At 40.7% G+C, this 21,000-nt stretch overlaps 1 protein-coding gene across 4 annotated transcripts in view; it reads left to right on the forward strand.

Annotated features, from left to right (window-relative positions):
* The window catches only part of SYNPR (synaptoporin), a 300,916-nt gene that overhangs the window by 165,005 nt on the left and 114,911 nt on the right, over window positions 1–21,000 (forward strand). For all 4 annotated transcript variants that reach the window (XM_019728362.3, XM_074313228.2, XM_019728363.3 and 1 more), the window contains one exon: window positions 11,034–11,158. In XM_019728362.3, coding sequence (XP_019583921.3) covers window positions 11,034–11,158 — 125 coding nt within the window. The remainder of the gene's footprint in view (window positions 1–11,033; window positions 11,159–21,000) is intronic.

The following is a 21,000-nucleotide window of genomic DNA, read 5'->3' on the forward strand; positions in this document are numbered from 1 at the left end:
AAAATATTTTAATAACTAAGCAGGGCAAAATGTTACTCCATTTACATTCTCTGCAAATGTAAATAATGCAAAGATACTACAGAAGATAATTCCAAAAGAGAGTAGGTTTTATTTTATTTTATTTTATTTTACATTCTTTTTATTCAAATGAAAGTTAAAAACATCACAGTCATCTATTGACAGGCCTGAATTTACTTTGCTCAAGTTACTCAGAGGTTGTCAAAATTTGCATTTTTAAGAAAATTTCTTTTTTGTTACACAAGTTCTGCATGCTTATTGGAAGAAATTGAAATAATATGAAAATAATTATAAACTGAGATTCTGCCTGCAAAGTCCATTCCTCAATGATAACAACTGAAAATACTTCAGTGCTACCTCTCTAGACCTTTTCAAGTCTATTGAAAATGTATATATGTGTACAAGCTCGGACAATTAAGTTCGCAAACTCATCCTAGAAAAAGTGCTACATACCTCATTGCTGAATATCACTATGGTCACCTTCAAAGTACTCCCCTTGGGAAGCTATGCACTGATGCCAGCACCTAGTCCACCCTTCAAAGCAATTTTGGAACTCTTTTTCTGGGAGGGCCATCAGAATTGTCGTATTATACTTGATGTCCTAATGTCATCAAAATATCTTCCTTTCAATATTTCCTTTATCTTTGGATAAAGAAAAGAGTCATTGGGGGCCAGATCAGGTGAGTAAGAAGGGTGTTCCAATACAGTTATTTGTTTACTGGCTAAAAACTCCCTTACAGACAGTGCCATGTGAGCTGGTGCATTGTCGTGATGCAAGAACCATGAATTGTTGGTGAAAAGTTCAGGTTGTTTTTGGCTAACTTTTTCACGCAGACTTTTCAGCACTTCCAAATAGTAAACTTGGTTAACTGTTTGTCCAATTGGTACAAATTCATGATGAATAATCCTTCTGATATCAAAAAAGGTTAGCAACGTTGTTGCAACAAGTTCATGAACTTAATTGTCAGACTTTGTATGTACAAATATTTCATTTTACAGAAATACAATGCATGCATGTTATACTTTGAAATTTGCTTCTTTTAAAAGTTTACACAAGATTGCAAACACCTTTCAATATTTTTTTTATTCTTTTTAACTATTGAATAATATTTCATTGATTGCCTCAGAATTTGATTGCCCTATATTTTTTATAGGCATGAAGATTGTTTCCAGTTTAGTTTTACTATTTCAACCATGCATTTTACTTTATAGATTTGTGTCAAGTTTTATGTTGGAAAATAAAATTTGAGCAGAAATTTACATTTTAATTCATGGGCAAGTGTTAAATTTAGCCTATTGCATGGAAGGCAGAGGAGTTTCTAGAGATTGTCCAGGGTAAAGGAAACAGTCAGATACTGACTGGGTTTGACTCTCCCGTCTTGCCTTTATAAAATGTCGTCGTGCTTATTTTACTTCTGCTTCTTTCTCCTGTAAGTTCCTATGGCAAACAGTGGAGACTAACAGACTCAAAAATCATTCCCAGGCCTTGTGCCCTTGCCTACCTCTCCTATAGAGCCCAGGGAAGCTGAACATTACTAGTTTCCCATGCAGGTACACAGCAGCCATTTTGTGACTATGAGGCAAAGATCATACGAACCAAAGAGATGTTGGACCAGCCATCACCAATACCAGCAGCCACCTGGCTCTGGACTCCTTGATATGAATGAAAAACAAACCCCTATTTGTGTAAGCCACTATAAGTCTGTTACCTTGACCAAATATTTTACTAACTGATCCGGTTTCCAAGATGCATGTTTAAGAAAATGAACATGGAAACTTGTTACTTTTGCTAGATAAGTAATTTGGAGTTCTTCTTCAGTGCCTGGTTAGAATTCCTCAGGTGGTCGTATGAAGTACCAATTCTGTAAAGCTGCTTTTGCCTGGGAAGACTTCACACAAATCACAAAGCAGAGAGTAGGGCACAGTATCTCAGTTTTAACCGGTGGCATGAAATGCAATGCAATATGGGAAATATTGGAGCTGGGTAAGAGCACAAATAATTAAATATGATGACAGGGAAAAAAACATATGGCTTCATTGGGGAAAATTTTTTGACAATGGTTTTCAATGCCTCCAAACCAGATACCATGTATTGTCTTCCAGGGACAGCTTGCAGTTTTTAATCTTCATATGAAGGTCCCACCCAAGGTTTCACGGGATTGTTCACAAAAGACTTCTGGGTCAGAGTGTTGCATAACCATAAATTGATGGCCAAGAAGGTGCTTGGTCAATTCCTTTGAAAAATCCAATTATTAGCAGAAGAAGAAACAGTAAAGGGAAGAATAATTGGACAAAGATGAGTAGAAATGAAACATTAAGTTTTAGAGATGTTCATCAGTTTGCTGGGGGCCTCCTTGGTAGCAAGTGGGATACAAGGGAAGCCATAGTTAATCAAAAACTCTTACTGCACCAGAAAATATCCTGACAGGATGTATTCCTCACTTTTCCAAGGCTACTATTCAGGCAATCAGCTCCTATAAACAACTGTGTTTCCAGAAATGCTCTTTGGAGGCACTGAGGACAAATAGTTCATCAGACCCAGAAAATCATACAGGAGAAGGGACAAGAGGGGCCCATCACAGTGATGGAAGGACAGGAATTGGGTCTCTTGAACTTATAAGCCATTGAATGTTGGAGACGTATGAAAGTGAGAAAACCACCCTCATCCCCCACTGTGGGTGGCTGACAATTAGGAGGAGGGGTTTGTCAAATATAATTGGCATAACCAACTCACGTCAGGCTTTTTCAATATTCCTGTCATGCCAGATCCTAACTCCCTTCCCACTGATATCCCGGCATGCTGCAGGGTGAAGGCTTGTTTAGCTGAGGCAAAGTACAAAAGCTGCCACTAATATCCATTTAGATGATCGGGACTTTGTCTTATGGATGCTTCTCTCTGTGCTCGCTTGGCTTTTTGAGCATTGATGTGACAGAGCAAGTCTTAACAAGCCCACAATTGATATTTATGTTTCAGTCTTTCCATAGAAAGCTCCAGCCAAAGACCCGCTTCACAGCCCTGGGAGAGCTGGGAAGAAGGAAGATAAACTTTAGAGAAAGGCAGGTTCGAGTTCAAACCCTGACTACTTCATGCACTAATAAACCATGTGACCTTGGCATACTGTTTAACCTGAGTTTCCTCATCTGTAAAATGAGGGAGTATGTTCCTATGTTGAGAAGATTAAATGAACTCATGTAAATAGTGTACTTACTGAAGGCACTGGTACAGAAAACCAAATGTGGTTGTTTTATGATTAGTGTCATCTCTCTTCATCATCTCCATCATTCTAATGTTTATTATTCTATTCTCCAGTGCCGGAATATACTTTTCCAAGTACTTTGTCCTCCCATCTTCTCTTGCCCATTTATTCGTATACTCATTCACTTGCTAAAATTTATGAGCCACCTGCAAGGTTTTGGCACACTAAAGGCGCAAAGGTGCCTGAGGTGTGGCCCTGTTGGCAAAGGGTTCACAGACTATCTGGGGAAGTGAGACACTTGCTCATTTTCCAGCACCTAGCCCAACCCTCTCTCAGGGTGGCCTTTCTGAAATGCAAATTTGTTAGGCCCCTCCCCCTGCTGAAAATTCATCTCCCCATGAGAGCCAGGTTTCTTCACTTTGGCAAACTTTATGTAAGGGCTGAGAGTAAATATGGTTGTCTTTTTGGATCATAGGGCCTCTTTTGTCAGTACTCAACTCTCCTGTTGTAGCATGACAGCATCTACAGACCATGCGTAAAGGAATGAATGTGGAGGCTGTGGCCCAGGAGACACAGTTTTCAGATCCCTGCTCAACCATTCCTGACAAATCCCTGGCTGCCTCTTGCCCTCAGTCAATCCTTTCTTCCCATCTTACAAATGTCTGCTTCAGTCATACCAACTGCATAGTCCAAATGTGCCTTCCTTGTTCACTGGAGTATCTGAGTTACTGCTCTCTCTGCTGAGGATATTCTTCGCTTCCCTCTTTCCTGGATAAATCCGGCATGCTTTCCTGGTTTCTGCTTACCTATTTATTCCTCCAGAGAGCTATTCTTCATGTCCTCTCCACTCCTCTGCAAGTAGGTAACGCATTTTCCCCTAATATGCTCCAGTTACTGCCATCATAATAAAACAGTGTCACAATGCCTGTTCATTCACTTGTCTGCATCCCAAAATGGACAGCAAGTTTCTTGGAGGTTCGGAGGGGGTGGGGAGGGTGTGGATATATTTACTTATTTATTCAACAAGAACTTAGGGAGCACCGTTTTCATGCCAAGCACTGTGCATGCTGGCAGAGATTGAGCAAGAAACAAAGACAACTGTATTACCTTTCTCCAGGGACGTGGTCAAACAAAAGATGAACAGGTGAATAAATAATGCTAAACAAATACAGATACTAAAATGTCTGTGCATGTGAAAAACAAACAAACAGGAAATAATGGGTTCAGGCTGGGGGTGAGCTGGGTTCAGAAGGTCTCCTGTAGACAATGTAGCCAAAAAAGACTTCCTATTCATGATGAGACCAGCTTATTTGAAGAGAGCAGGGGAGCTAAGAGTGTGGTAAGTCAGAAGCTGAGAGACATGCGATCAGACATGTCAGGAGACCCCATTCCCTTTAGTAATACAGTCTTAGGGCGCACTGCAGTGCCTGAAAAGGGACAGGGGGCCGGTCAGTGTTTGATAACTGTCTCAGTTACATTTCCCAAAAGCAGATCCTGAGATGAGCATTTGGACTCAAGAGATTTATTTGAGAGTCGATGCCCGGAATCACAATGGTGCATGGGGAGATGAGACAGGGAAAGGAGGAAAGCCAACCAATGGTGTGTTAATGAGCCGATGTTGCTGCCGGTGAGTGGGGCGCAACCCTAAGGGGCATCCTCTGAGAAACTGTACTGAACACAGCTGAAAATTTCCCCAGAGGTGCAAGGGCACTGGGGTTTTATCCACCAATTTTCATCCCTGGTTGGAAGCTGCCAGGGAAATAGCTCCTGGGGGCTTCCCTGATGCCCCATCACAGGCTGAGCACATTCCTGCTGCCTGAGAAAGCCCTCAGCAGAGAGACCAGGTGTGTGAGGAGAAAGCCTTTGGTGTGTACAACGACTGTGCCCCTAAAGCTGCAGGTGGCCTCTAGGGGGCTAAGGGGATATAAGCAGGGCACCAGCAACCTCTGCTATAATAAATAAGTGAATTAGAGATTGAGTGGGTAAATTAATAAAAGAATGAATAATTGTACCTGATGAAACCTCTTCAATCAATGAAATAAGCCCAAGGTGAGTGACATGAAATAAGAGGAAATATGAAGAAAAGGAATGACTCAATGAAATAAGCCCAGAGCTCTTGCCCCAGGGAGAGTCAGGGAAAGACCCTCAGTGGCAGCAGTGTGCTGGAGCACACTGATTGTGCAGCTCTCTGCCCAGTCAAGGCTCAGCGGGATTATGTTGTAGCTTGGAGTTGGCCATGGTGGCTGTATTTACACCATGGAAATTGGCGAATGCTATAAATCAAAGCTTTGTCCTCTGGAGATCTGATTGTCAGCACACACAGCGTGGTGGTAATATGAATACCCGTAGTTGGTCCCCATCTCCCAATACATTTCCTACCAGTCTCTTTACTTTCACTTACTTCCGAGGCATTACCTGAGATTGTATATCAGGCCTTGGAAGATGTCCCCTCCATGGCTTCACTGCAGACCACAGATTCCTATGAGAGCCATTAATCAGCTTGATTTCCTGAAACCAACATACTGCTTTCAACTATGCTTTGCAACTTAACCAGAAGGATTCATAGCAGCTTTCATTGGCATTCCTTGTGTTGTTCAGTTAGTTCCAAGGGGAGAGTGGCTTGTCCTCTTTCCAGGAGAAAACCTCTGCTTTCATTAACTGTGCAAAGATATTCCTGCTATGGGTGACTTTGGTTTATGGATACTTATTAAGCCAGGGAATCAAGGCAATTCTTTTGTCCTACTTCATCTGAATGTGTCTCTAATCAGACTGCATGCAAGGGAAATCTCTGCTAATTGTGTCCATTTAGAGAGTAATTTTTTGTTGTTAGGAACAGAACCATAGATCACCCAAGACAGCAGTGAAATGAGAGTCTATTGCAGGAGGTTTATTTAGCACTCCTGAACTTAAAGCAAGTGAATGATTGGGCCAGTCGTTACGATAATGATTATCTTAGAATGTGCTGGAGGTGATGTGTCTTCCTTGTTTGAGGAGAATTGGGACCTTTAGGAAAGATGGGAACACAGAGGTTTTAATTTCACTTGATTGGGTAAATGGACTTTTGCCCCTGGGTTGTGCTCTCAATGTCTAGAAAGGTGTGTGCGTACACAGCATTACCAAAAAGAAGACATAGAATTGGCTGAGGACAGAACATGGAGCCCAGGTTAGAGAAAATACACACATGGACACCATGTCTTCACATCTCCCATCAAGTTCTTTGTATTCTTTAGAGCGTCGGCTTCAGATGGAGCTCTTTCTCCTGAGCCCCCTCTCTCTCATCTATTTCTACCCCCTTCTCCCCACCCCCCACACATTGTCCTCTCAGGCTCTTGTCTCCCCTGAGCCTTCCAGGACCCACACCCGGTTCTCATTGCAGCCTGGCTGCATAACACAGAGTTTTCCCATCCCTTCCATCTTCCAGAAAGGGATAGTGTCTGTCTTAGGAATAAGCAACAGTCTTGCAGAGCCAACCATCTACAAGACACACAACCTACCTCTTGCCAATATTACTGGCCTCTTGAAACAGCAGTTGTCAAATTAAGAAAGATTTTGTCTCTTTACATTTTCCAAGATCTTCCTTCTAAAATACTCCACCCCATCAAGGGTGAAAAGAAGAAGGAAGGAAGGAAAGGAGGAAGAAAGGAAGGAAGGAAGGAAGGAAGGAAGGAAGGAAGGAAGGAAGGAAGGAAGGAAGGAAGGAAAGAAGGAAGGAGAAGAAAGTAAGAGAAGGCAATGCACCTGTTCTGCTTGGTTAGTGAGCCTGCAAGTATGTGTTTGTGAGACACTCAGGAGAAACATGGAGAGCTCCAGGCCACTGAAGCACCATGGTGTGCTTCTGGGCAATGATGGCCAGGCCATTTGACAGGTCTTCTACCTACATGGCAAAAATTGTTCTTCCTGTTATTCCAGAACTAAACAGAAGAATGGTGACTTGGGGAGTCTAGAGAGCAGGATTCTCATTCCAACTCTGCTCTAGCTGAGTTGCAGCAAGTGAATTTTCCTCTCTAGTTCTGTTTCTTCAATAGGGTAGCAGTAGCAGTAGTAGTAGAAGGAGAGGACTAGGAAGAGGAGGAGGAGGAGGAAGAAGAAGAAGAAGGAAAAGAAGAAACTTTAATGTTTATTGAAGGCTATGGACCTGATACTTTACATGTGTTCTCTCAGCTAATACACATAAAATCTTGGGAGGTAAATACTGTTATTCTCAACCTCTTTCACCATCTGCCTGCCACCTTGGCCTTCCACTCCTCTTTGCACTTGTCAAGATTTTTCTCCCTCGGGGCTCTCCCTTGAGCTGTTGCCTCTGCCCACCGTACTTCCCTCCACTCTGTCCCCTTTTTGTGTGGCTTCCTCTAATTTATCCTCAAGGTCTTAGCTTAAATGTGACCTCCTCAGATAGATCTCCCTGTCTAGAAGAGCTTCCCTTAAAATATGAAACACAATTTGAATTACTTTATTTGTGTGTTCTTTTTGGTTCTGTCTCCCCCGTCCAGCATTAAGCTCCATAGTGGGCATGGGCTTTCTTTATCTTTGTGTTTTCTCTGACCTTTTTCTGTTTGTGTTATCCACCAATTGGCACCTAGTAAGTACATCATTAAACATCTGCTGAGTGAACCAGAGAATTGGTCCTGATTTGGTGGATGTAGGAACAGAGGTTAGGAGAAGTTAAACGACTTGCTCAGTGTCACACAGCAAGGAACTGGACTCCAGTTCGGGTCTGCCTGACTGCAGAACTGCTCTGCGTTACCACCTGGGGTGGGGTGGATGGACAGACTTCTGGAAGGGGAATCGGTGGGAGGATTTCCAAAGTCCCCTTCTATTCTACATTTCTCTATTACACCAAGAGAATTTTGATACCACCCTCCCCCCAAACGTGCTTCCAGTCCCCTCTCCCCACTCTGCCTTGATGTATTCTAATTACAGGACCAGGCCCTTGGCTGATTTATTCTGGCGGAGCTGATTTCATTCTCCCAATCATGGAATCAACCACCCCTATAATACATTATTCACTCAGCAAGATCTGACTCTTCCAGTGGTATACAGAAATTATCTGTTTAATCTGCACTTCATGATATTACTGCATTTGATATTGGTTACACAGTATGATTTCCCCTTAATCAGTGAGGACTGTGGAGAAAGGAGAACGTTAACCAGAATGCCCATAGATATCATATGTAACTCCTGTACAATGTCTCACATTTTCATGGTTTGAATCATCTGATGCCTTCCTTCTGTGCATCTAACTAGTTAAATTCATAATTATCACTCCATCTTAAGTTTATTGCATGGTAGTATTAATAATACCTTATTGTACATAAAGCACTTTGAAATAAGATGAAAAGCCAAAGGCTGTTTCTTTGTAGCCATCAAGCACTGAAATTAACAAGGCTTGTCTTTATGGCTTCTACTGTAACTCACTACACGGTAAAGTTTCAAGGGATTTTTTTAAATGCCACTGTGTGAAGGCACTTGCTACTCTGCCACATCTTTCATATAGAAATATTAAGCTTCACATACACACACACACACACCCCACACACACACACACACTCCATTGTTGGCAAAAGGAAATATGATCACATACATTACCTGATAGGCACAATACTTGCCCCTGGTAGGCACTTATAATGGCAACAGTGGACAAATCCTTCTCACCTTCACATGTAAAAGTGCTGATAATACACGTAGGACTCTTGCCCAGAGAAGTGCACGTGCATAAATACCACACAAACCTCTGCATGAATTGGGAGGGGGCTGTTACACTCCATTTCATTTAATTATCTCATTGATTCAGGACGACACAGAGGATATCCATGTCTTACAGGGAAGTGCTCTCTGCACAGCCAGACAACAGGGTTTGGACTGCATTATATATTCCTTCTTCTGGAAGAAGTGGTACCAAAGGTGCTGTCATGACATGGTCCAAAGGGCAGAGATCTCCAGGACTGTATGATGAAAGCTAGATTTAAGCATTGAACAGTGAAAATCACTTCGTCTTTACTCCTAACAATACTCAGAGCTGACTGAAAGAGCATTGGTCATGAGAACCCAGCAAATCCACGCCTCAGGGGCAAAGATCAGGCTCCGTGCAGCTCTGGCCTTCTGGATGCACCATCCCCAGACTGCAGAGTGGGCTGGAGTACTTCTGAATGCCTCCTCAAGTCCCATCAGTGAGGCAAAGTAGGAAGAAAGGCAAACAAAGCAAAATTGATCAGTTTTTCTGCAGTGCTTCGATGTTGGTTCACTGGGGCTAATGGCTATACAGAGTTAGCTAAGGAGGAGTAAGTCTGAATTTCCTATTTTTTGGCCTGGAACGTCTCGCCAAGGAGCTCATCCACATCTATTTACAGTAATGACATTTGTTAACATTTGCCTGCTCTGTGCCAGGAGCTCTTCTAAGTGCTTTACACACATTCACACATGTAAATACATTTGCTTTTACTCTGTCTGCTATATTTTTTTCGTCAAGTTGTTTTCATTTTTTAAACACTGGTTTAAAACTAACAACTTAGAACTGCCACATACACTTTCCCTGTGGAGGTTTTATCATTAACCAGTCTTTTCCTGTTAAAGTTCAATGGCCAGTTGGGACAAACAGTTCAGAGGCTCTTCTTCCACCCCTGATGGAGTGAGGTGGCAGGTGGTATGAAGAATACTCATTTCAGCTTCTGAACCTTCTGAACAGACTTGGCGATGTTGCCAGCTCCAGCAGCCTCTGTCCACAGCAACTGTCTGCCTCATATTACAAACAGCAAAACGACCCAGACGACTTATTACAGTGCTGTTTTACGGAAGAGGAAACCAAGGCATGGGGAAATTAGGCAACTTTCTCAAGGTCACATTCTAGAGTCCGTGTACTTAATCCTTACACAATAACTCCTCTTGCTCTGCAGAGTGAGTTCATGTTCCTAACAGGGACCCCAAGCTTCTTCAAGAAGCTGAATTCCAAAAGGAAAATAAACTAAGTGGGACGATTACAGCATGGGTTAGTGTTAAGTGCATTTGATTGCCTTTCTTTGGAAATGAAATTCTTTTGAATTTAGCCACACTAAGTGGACAAATTTGGCACTTTCTTCCTTGCCATTTTTGGCACTCTCCACCCTCCCAGATGTATCTTCTTCCCTGAAGACTTCTTTGAGTTTCTGCTTCTAGTTTTCAGTCCCTAATTCCCCCAGATCCATGTTCTGCACCAGTACAGTCCATGACATTAATTGGTCACCAGTTGACTTAGAAAGAGCAACTAATACAGAGATGTAACCACCCAGGGTGGTTTGAGGCTGAGATTGTGGGCTCTGAAGTAGCACCTTTTTGCTCCCTATCAACCCTTTAGCTCTAAAATTCTCCAATCATGCCTTTTTAATAATCTGTTTATTTCCAAAGACAAACATGTTCATTGCAGAAAAGTACAGATAAACAAAAGAAGAAAGTAAGGAGACACCCCAAACTCTTCCCACCTGGACACACCCCTCACTAATCCCGTGGCGCATGTAGCTTTCCAATTCCTCTGATGTGAAATTACATCTCTACCTTCTGAGGCATGACAGCTAGTTACACACTCAAACACAGATATTTTGTCGTTGCTTTTAATTTCTCTCCAAGCAAAATTACTCCAGTTTGCCAGACTATCTCTTTTCAGACACCAAGTCCCTATTCTCCACCATCATCCCGGCCTTCATCTTCCAGCCTGAACCAAATATGAGGCCACACTTCAGAAGACCTGTGACCTGTCTCAATCCAGACACTAAGCTCCTATCAATATATCTCATCAGATCAACATCCTTCTTATGGCCGCTTTCTCTTTTGTTGTTTTGTTCCCCACAGCTTTTTGCCATCTTTGCATTTGCAACATGCGGTGGCTATTCTGGAGGCCTGCGGCTGAGTGTGGACTGCGTCAACAAGACGGGCAGTAACCTCAGCATTGACATAGCGTTTGCCTACCCGTTCAGGTAAGGGATGGAGGTTTGTGCTCGCTAGCCTCACAGAGCAGGGCACTCTCTTCCTTCCATGGTTTCTCAAAAAAATAATGCGGTCTCCCAAGGATTTCTGGGTAAACAAAAAGAATTCTGCCTCAGACACAAAATACCCAAACAAGTAAAATTTCCACCTACCACCCCATCTGGGAGGACTTGTGAGTTGTACCTTAAAATCAGAAATGACTCTACTCTAAAAAAAATGCTACAAATGCCAGAGTATTAGGGGCTATCAATAGGGAGACCTCAGTTATACAATTCCTTACTCCTCATCCATAATTTCCCATTTTAAGGTCTCCCAAATTCTCTCTAGAATTAATGTCACCTCATATTGACTGCAATCTTGGTTGATAATGTGTTAATAATATTAATATCTAATATTGTGCCAAACACTGCACTTTCTGTTTACTTGTTTAATCTCATTTAGTCATCACAATGACCCTTTGAGAGAAGTAAAATTACCATCACCATTTACAAAAGAGGAAACCGAGGCCCAGATAGATTTGCTCACGTACCCTCGGCCAGTAAATGGCAGAGTCAGGGCTTGGGCCACCTGGCTTGAGCCCAGAGCTCAAATGTCTATTGTTAGATTTAAATTGTTTGAGATCATTCTTTCAATCTTTTTATAAATTCAGTCTGAAAGATGAAACCTTACTTTTGTCTTTGGCCTGTCTATGACGTGCTTCCCAGCGCTTGTCCCAAATTGAACATTTTGTGATTCTGATCCGCACTCAAAGTGGATCCATTGAATTCAAATTTGAGATAATAGGTTTCTTTAAAACACCCAATTTCTTGGCACCAAATAACTGGTGCAATTTTTTAAAACAACTTTCAACACAATGTTTGGCATCTTATTAATGTAAGAGGACCCTCTTGTTTACTTCAACTCAATAAACATGAGCCACCTTGTGCCAGACACACTGCTGGCTCTGAAACTACAAACAAAAGTAGGAATTGATGTCTACAAATCGCTCTTAAACAGGCAAGTGTAGTGCTTTGCAAAATTTTTCCCGTGGAGTCCTAAATATTTAATGTTTCTAAAAAGAAAGGATGGAAGAAAAGAAGGAGGGAGGGAGAGAGGGAGGGAGGGAGAATTCTGAAATTATATGATCAAATAAGTTTAAGAAAGACTTCTTGGTACCTTGCCCTTCTAATGAACACTTTGCATCACCAAGAGAAACGCAATGTTTCTCAAATATGTTTGGCCACAGAAACCCTTTCTCACTGAGCATCTCAGAGCATTTGTAAATCATGGAACACTTCCTCAGTATCCTGATCTAGTGAACTTCTCTTAGTCCAAACAAAAGTGCTTCAATTCACAGGCAATGAATCATAGGGAAGCAGCATTGATACTAAACAGTTTGTACTAAACAGTTTTTAAGAGTAGAGCTGATAAAAGTTGCAAAGACCTCCGCTCAAGTAGATACTCTCCTAACTAATAAGAGAACCCAAAGTTCAGATTAATTAATGAAGCAAATTAAAATAAATTAAGGAAACATTAAGCCTAGCATCCCTGGTTCGTTGGTAAGAAGAGCTTCCTATGCTGCTGGAAATGGAGGTAGGGGTGCTTGACAGTTCTGAGGTTCTGAATGAACTCTGCGGATGAACTCCAGAGAAGGTGAAGCCAATGCATGCTCACCGATCAACATGGAGCTTCTAGGGTGGGAGAGAAGAATTGCCAATGGCCGGCAGCAGGGGTGGGATGCTGAGTAACGTGATTCGTGACATTGTCAGGTCTGCACTGCCTTCTCCAATGACTTCCCACCAGGAGATGTGGTAGGAGCAGACGACTTGAAGGTCAGTCCCTTAAGTTATGAAGTGAAACAGGTCACTAAACATTGAGCACGGGTCTGCCTGTCTCTCAAACTGGAAGACAGTAATCAAGGGGCCTGTTGAGACAGTGCCTGGGTGGGGGTGCAATGGAAAGCAGGGTAATATTTAATTTCATGTAATCCTTGGCTAAGTATACAATTTGAAAAGACCCTTCAAGGAAACATGTTTCCAACACTGGGCTTCTTTATTTACTTCCCAAGAATATTACTGGCCCAATTAAAGGCAACTGAAGAAATTGGAAGAAAATGTTTATTGCCATCTATAAGTATAGTGGTCTGCTCATTTGACAGAATTTTACTTGGGTTCTGAAACACAGAGATCACCAATGTTTTTTCAGTAGCAGAACTTTTCTTCCAAACATTACCTTGCTCAGAAGCTCTGCATAGAAAACATATGAATCGCTGAGAAAGTTGAAACGGGAGGAAAGGAGCTTGAAGCATCCAGGTAGCCCTTCCCCGAACCTCTCCCTGCCACACATGTGCCATCCCCCAGCCCTGCTCTACAGCCCCTATAAAATCTCCTTAGAACCCTAGGTTTCCTAGAAGTAATTTAAAAACCACTGCCCTAGAAGAAAGCAAGAACATGTTTGCCACTCTGCTTACACATCTGCACAACGTTTACCATCTACTATTAAGGAGCCTACTCAGCCATCCGAGTATCTTATACTTTTTTCCCATTAATTTCCATCTAGGAGGTATACTTACCATTCGAAACAGGCTCAGTTTTACTAGAGGTGCAATTTCAATTACACATAAAATGTTTTGCTATTATCTTCTTGGGGAAGCTTTCAATAGTAAGTAAACACATCTAGAGTTTATACAGATTATTTTGAAGTCATTTGTTTCAGAAGAAGTTGGGTTAGCAAGATACTCGTGATGTAAGTCATTAAAAAGCTATTTTTGCCCCAAACTTCACAATGCCAATGATTTGATCATAATCTTAGAAATAAAATAAGAACATTCAGCAGCTTATAACTATTCAGTTTGTTGCAAACTCAAGGAAGACAATAAATTCTAATGCCAAGTTGTTTGAATAAGAACAATTACAATAGTATCCCCTTATCCTCAGGGGATATGTTCCAAAACCCCCAGTAGATATATGAAACTATGGATGGTATATATACTATTCATATATACTAGTATATACTAGACCCTGTATGTTTTTTTTCTATATATACATACTTATGATAAAGTTTAATTTATAAATAAGGCACAGTAAGAGATTAACAATAATAGCTAATAATAAAATAGAACAATTATAACAATATACTGTTGAAAAAAGTTATGTGAATTGTACTTACCCTTCTTCTTGTGATGATGTAAGATGATAAAATGCCCACGTGATGAGATGAAGTGAGGTGAATGAAACATTATTAAGAAAATAGGGTCATTTGAACACAAGCACTGCGATCCGATGACAGCCAATCTAATAACCCAGTTGGCTATTAGTTCATGACTGACGGGCAGGCAGCTTCTACAACGGGGAGACATTGGACAAAGGGATGCATCACATCCCAGGCGGGACAGAGAACAATGGCATGAGATTTCGTCACACTGCTCAGAACAGCATGCAATTTAAAACTTATGAATTATTTAGTTCTGGAATTTTCCATTTAATATTTTCAGACCTCTACTGACCTCAGGTAACTGTGGAAAGCAAAACTTCAGATAAGGGGAGACTACTATAGTCTGTAAATGACAGATCAAAGGAAGCTACTTAACGTTTTTATCAGATTGTTACATGTGGGGTAATATCAATTTAGAAAATGCTAGGTAATTTTACAAAACATCCATGTACTACTTCTGGTAAACATGCCCAAGTGAGTAACTCCTTTATACCACCACATGTGCGTATCTTTGACTCATATCAGAAGGGATTTGCATTCAGTAATATATCATTTTACTATGGGACTAAAACATTTGTCATCTGACCTTCCTTTTGATTTGTGGTTGAAATGAATAAGTAATATTTAGCTGTTTTCTCATCTAATGTACTAATTTGGTAAAAAAACTTTTTGATAATTGAGAGGGGGTTCTGGATTCAAATATTTTTAGCACTTCCTTTGTACATTGAAGTATGAAATACAGTTTCTTATTTTAAGAAATTTAATATATTTGGAGAAAGCCTACTCAAAGAATGCCAACTAACAGTTTTCATTAATACATGATGTGTGAAAGATACAAAAGATAGAGGGGGTTAGAGAGTTCAGGGACTAAGGGAACAAAAGTTTTCCTGGCAAAGGTTAGTTTTAAAGGGTCACAGTGATGAATGAATGAATGAATGAATGAATGAATGAATGAATATGCAAATACTTATTGCAAGCCTGTAATGTGCCAAACACTGTGCTAGATATTTTTATGTATATTACATTATGTAATCATTACACCAACTCTGGGAAGGAGGTATTATATTCTCACAGAGAAAACTGAGCTGAGAGAAATTTAGTTAGCATCACATAGAAAACCAAATTCAAACTTCTGGATTTCATATATTCTACTAATTTGAATAAAAACAGAAGAAAGTCATGTTCACTCTATTTGAATCATGGTGAGTAGAGCAAGAAATTATGATGAAGAAAGGTGATAAAGTTGGAAAGGTGGTTTGGGGCAAGATTTTAGAAGATCTTGATTTTCCAAATGACTGAATAGGGAGGAGTTAAAGATTAGAAGAAGAGACTTATAGGAAAGCCGTTTTGAAGTGGAGAGTATAAATTTGGATTTCGTCATGCAGAGCTTGAGGTGTTTTCTGTCATGGAGTTTTATGCTGAACGCCATGTACGAAGAGAGAGGTGAAAGGAGCTGTAAGAGTCATTTTCATGCAAAGAAAAGTCCTGGAAGAAGAGCGGTCACCAAGGAGATGGAAGACCCAGAGCACAGCGCTCAGCTAAGGGGAATGCCCACACTTACGAAAAATGAGGCAGGAGAGGCGTGGCTGAGGGTGACTAAGAAAAGCCAAATGGAGAAGAGGTGGGGCAACCCGGAAAGTGTGGGCTTCACAGAAGGTACGAAAACTTCAAGCATGTCACCACTCAGTACTTCAAATAAGTGAAGGAGTGAAAACTAAGAAAAACCAGTTAATATAATTAATGGTGGTTATACAAGGACTTCTGTGAGATATTTCAGTGGAAAAGAAAACTTGCCAGGCTGTATGGGAAATAGAATTCGGCATATTTTCCCTCAGACAAGTAAAATGCAAAATTCTAAGGACTCTAACCATCTTACCTTAAGCCTGCATGAGATGATGTTTGTGGAGAAAGAGACCATGTTTGTTACTGAACTTCTTAAAGAGAAGATATTCATCTCTCAATTCTTGAAAGTAATCAGCTCATTTGATGATATGGTGATAAACTTGCCACCTTGACTAGATAATAAAGGTTTCCAGAGTGTAAAAATCTTAAATCATTTGAGAACAACTGAATATAGAGAATAACAGAAGATTAATAATGAAAAAGGTATTATTATGTCATTTCCATGTCTTGAGATTTCATCAGGATAAAAAATATTGTTTGTTGTCAATTTCAAGCATTCTTATAGATATGAGATTAATAGTCTCTGCTTTAGATAATTAGCAAGATTACCTTTAATTTATCCTAAAGAAATAACTAGAGATATAGAGAAAGAAGTGTGTACAAAGGGTATGTATTGCTGAATTATTTTAAATCTTGCAAAAGCAGAAATAACTTTTATGTCCAAAAATAGGGAATCAGTTAAACAAATTGTTTTATATCTATAAAATGAAACGCTGGGCAACAATTAGAAGTCATTTTATAAAATAACATTTAAAGATGTGTGAAGTGCTGCCAGCATTGTATTATGTAAGAAATCAAAATACAAGACTATGTGTATGTAGTGATTCTGATTCTGTTACTAGCCGGCCAAGGCAGATACTGCTGTGCTGCCCGTGCCTCCTAGTCAGCCCCTCCCCTCGTCATTCACGCCTACACCTTCTGCTGCACGCTCCTAGGACTATTAAAGGGCTTTCTCTAGCCACAGGAATTCGCCTGATCATTATGCATGGCAGGCCAGAAATGCTAGGAAGTTAATGTCTCTTGGAGCAGCCCTCATCCAGTGACAGAATATAAGTCGGAGGATAAATATTCCAACTTCCCACCCCTCATGGGGTACAACTCATGTGCCAAGTCGCTCTCCATACCATTTCCAGGTGTACCCAGGAGGATAACTCTGCCCTCAGGTGAAACCTGGTCATTAACACACCATTTGTTACCTTCTTTTCTTTTCCTGCCTCAATTCTCCACTACCCTGTTGGTATTTCCAGAGATGAATCCTCCAAAAACAAGTTGCTCTCAAATTTTGATCTCAGGGTCTGCTTCTGGGAAATTCAACCTAAGACACTAACATTGCTTGAATTACTAGCATTAAAGAAAATGGATGAATGAATGGGTGGATGGATGGGTGGAGAACTGGCTGGCTGAATAGATGATAGATAGATAGATAGATAGATAGATAGATAGATAGATAGATAGATAGATAGATAGATAGATATCCCTATTTTCTCTCACTCTAATTCATGTTGTATAATGTTGCTCACGTGAAAATGAGCTTGGTTAGAAATCAATAGTTCCAGTTTAGAGTGTCTCCCCTTGTGTCTCATGTGTGAAGTCACAGTTGTTTTCCTCTATCCATTGTGTTGTAGCATGTATGGTAGGTCTTTTCCAGTTGATAGACTAGCATCTTCTTCAACCTCAATTGCAGATTTTCTGAAAATAGGTGATAACTCAGATTTTGGAGATATTCCATGGGGCCTCCAAAATGGATTTTGTGTAAAACAGACTCTGTATTTTAAGTCAGTCCATTCCAAATATATACTCCAAATTTTGTGATTAACCATACAGGTTTTCTCAAGGGATACTCAAATAACAAAAAATATCTCATATTTATAGAGATTAGTCATGATCATTGCCTAAAATGGTTAATTTATTTTTAGGTGGTGAGAGTATGAATGAATCAAATATTCATTTTATACTTGTCCACTTCTTCTTGATTTTCTACAATTATCTTTTAAGATTTTATACAGTTAATCTACTGAAGCAACAGCGTATACCTTGAACTTCAGAGACAAGCTGCACTGATTTAAATCCCCACTGTTATATTTACTAGTTGTGTGATGTTGAGAAATGTGCTTCCCACTTCTGTTCCTTATCTGTAAAGTAGACACAGTGTTACCTATTTCATAGTTGTGTTGTATTAAATAAGTCATATTTGCAAAAATACTTAAACCAAAGTCTGGCTTTCAATAAATTCTCTTTTAGTATACTATTTTTACTTTCAGAATCAAGAAAGGGTAGTTAAAATTAGAGAGCTAAAAAAGATAATTATTCTAGTTAAATAGCAAAATTGCTCTCAAGACAACAAAATAACCCCTTTATTATGTAATATTTAACTCAGAATGGGAGCTTCCCCGGTTTCCTCTCCGCTCCCCCCCCCCACCATCTCCCCAATCTGCAAACATTAAAAGGTGTGTACATATTTAACTGTCTCACATTTGCTAACTTGCTTTTAATTCTTATCTTTAATGCTTATTCAGGTTGCCCTTGGAGGTATTAATTCATATTATTATCAGACTTACTATATATTGTTTGTTTTTTGGTTTTGGTTTTTCTCATTAAACTAATGGGAGAATGAAACCCTCCCAAGTGAGGGGACAGGGAACGCTCAGTGTCACTAGCATGATCTTTCCGTGATTTTTTGGCATACGTGGGATGGGAGAACAAAATTCTGAGTCTCATCTTTGTTATCCTTGCCACAGAAAATTCAAAGATGGGTCTTCTGTATTGAGGGAAAGATGAGCTGGGGCTGCTTGGTTGGGAACTGTTGTGTGAAATTCTCCTCTTTACGACTCAAGCCACTTGCTCTGATTCCCCTCCTGCTGTTTGGAACGTGGGCACAAGTGGAGGTTGACGCCAAGAAAGCTGTGGAGTTTGGGCTATTACCTAGTAATGTTGGCTCTGTTGGGGCGAAAGGATTTTTCCCCTATGATCAACACCCTAGAGCAGTAATGATAAGCAATTTTTTAAATCATAAGGGCCAATTTGGGGAAAATAAAAATGTTAAGGGCTGCAGTTTTTTTTTTTATCTTGTGTTCAGGAAATGCTCCATTTGCAATTACATTGAAGCATTCATTATTGTTTCTCATTATGAAAAGATTTCATTCTTTTAAGCTAAAATTTCAGAAACTTTATAACTACAGTATCTCATTTTAATGTCGTGCCTTAAAATAAATTTTGTGTGTGATGAGACCTGGTGATTCTATGGGGTAGAGAGTTGGGGAGATTTGAAGGTGGTGTAGCCAAAGGGCTATGGCTTCACATCCGAGCCCTGCTACCTAGCCAATGAGCACATTATAACCTCCCTGGTTTTAGCTTTCCTTATTGTAAGAAGAAAATAACAGCACTCTCCTCAGTGTACGGTTGTGACCATTCGATTAAGTTGCATAAGTTAATTGCATAGCACAGAATCTGGCATACAACTAGTGTTCACTGAATTGTACTGTCCTTGTTGGTATTATTAATGTAACTTAGTGTAAGGAACTGGCACCAGAGTACAGCTATAGACCAAGGACAAAGACAGCCCTACTGGAGGTTCCTGCAGTGAAGAGAGGGAAGATCATTTGTAGGGAATGTCTGCAGAGAACACGAAAATTGTGGCAAAATGGCTTGCTGGCATGGAATGGGCTAAATGAAAAAATTAGGGAATGACAAATTAATCTACTTCACCCGCACTCCACTGTTCTCCACCCAACCTATATATCTGCTGGTTTGGAACACTTTTGCCACAATACTTCCCCAAAGGAAGAGTGATGGTGGCGAATTAGATAGGAGGAGTCTTCGTTCAGCTTCTCCTGGAAGCACACCCTGGGACGGACATTTGTCATTTCCTTGGCAGATGACCCCTGGAAGTCCCAGTTAGGCATGGGGAAGTGAGACAGGGAAGGGAAGAAGGCCAATAAAGAGTGGATTAATGGGAAAGGCACCACTGTGGGCAACTGGGGCAACTGAGACTTCTAGAAACAGGGTAACATGCTTCAAAGTCATTCTATTAGGCAGCTGATAAAGCTGGTATTTACCTACCAACTCCTATTGGCCACTGGTCAAGCTGCTTCTGTAGGTGTTAACTCCCTGGCACTACCTGCAGACCAGCCATTTGCTTGCATCCCGGGAAAGCCTTCGGGCAGAGATCTTGGATGCTTACACTAGAAAACCACCATTGTATCAAAAATGGTGAGTAGCAGAGAGATATGGGTGGTCAACTGGTGGCCTCTAGTACAATGGGGAGACTTTTTAATCATCTTTCCTAGATCTGTGGATGACTCCATATTGTATCACTTATTCATTCTCTCAGTAAATATTTATTGAGCACCTACAGTGTCCAAGGCCCTGAACTATATTAGCACTTGGTGTATATTTGTTGGTCAGGTGCACATGGCCCCTTTCTTTGTAAAATTTACAATCATATGGGGATAGGAGAAAGACAGTAAAGAAGTAGGCAAAGAATATTCACACACACACACACACACACACACACACACACTCACACACACGTGGTAATTTCTAAGAAGAAGGTGAATACTGTTCAGAGATATAAAGGAAATGTTGGTGAGGGTGGTGAGGGTTACAGCACACCTACTTATATAAAACATCCCCAGATGGGCCTCCCTGAGGAGATGGCATTTAAACCAGTCAAAGGGAAGAGGAAAGAATGTTCTAAGCAAAGGGGACAACATGGGCAATGCTGAGAGGACATTAAGAAGATAAAGGGAATAAGCAGGAGAAGCCGTCTGTTTTAGATCAGCTGGTTGGGGAAAAAAAATATTGCCGATGAAGTGACACTGTAGTGCAGACCTGCAAGAAATGAGAGCACCAGAGAGAGAGAGAGAGAGAGAGAGAGAGAGAGAGAGAGAGAGAGAGAGAGAGAGAGCCTCAGAGATGTCTAACTGGTGCATTCCAGGGAGAGGAAAGAGCAAGTGCA

The sequence above is a fragment of the Rhinolophus sinicus genome, chromosome 5, assembly GCF_057876585.1.
Source record: "Rhinolophus sinicus isolate RSI-liver-muscle chromosome 5, RSI-T2T, whole genome shotgun sequence".
NCBI lineage: Eukaryota > Metazoa > Chordata > Mammalia > Chiroptera > Rhinolophidae > Rhinolophus > Rhinolophus sinicus.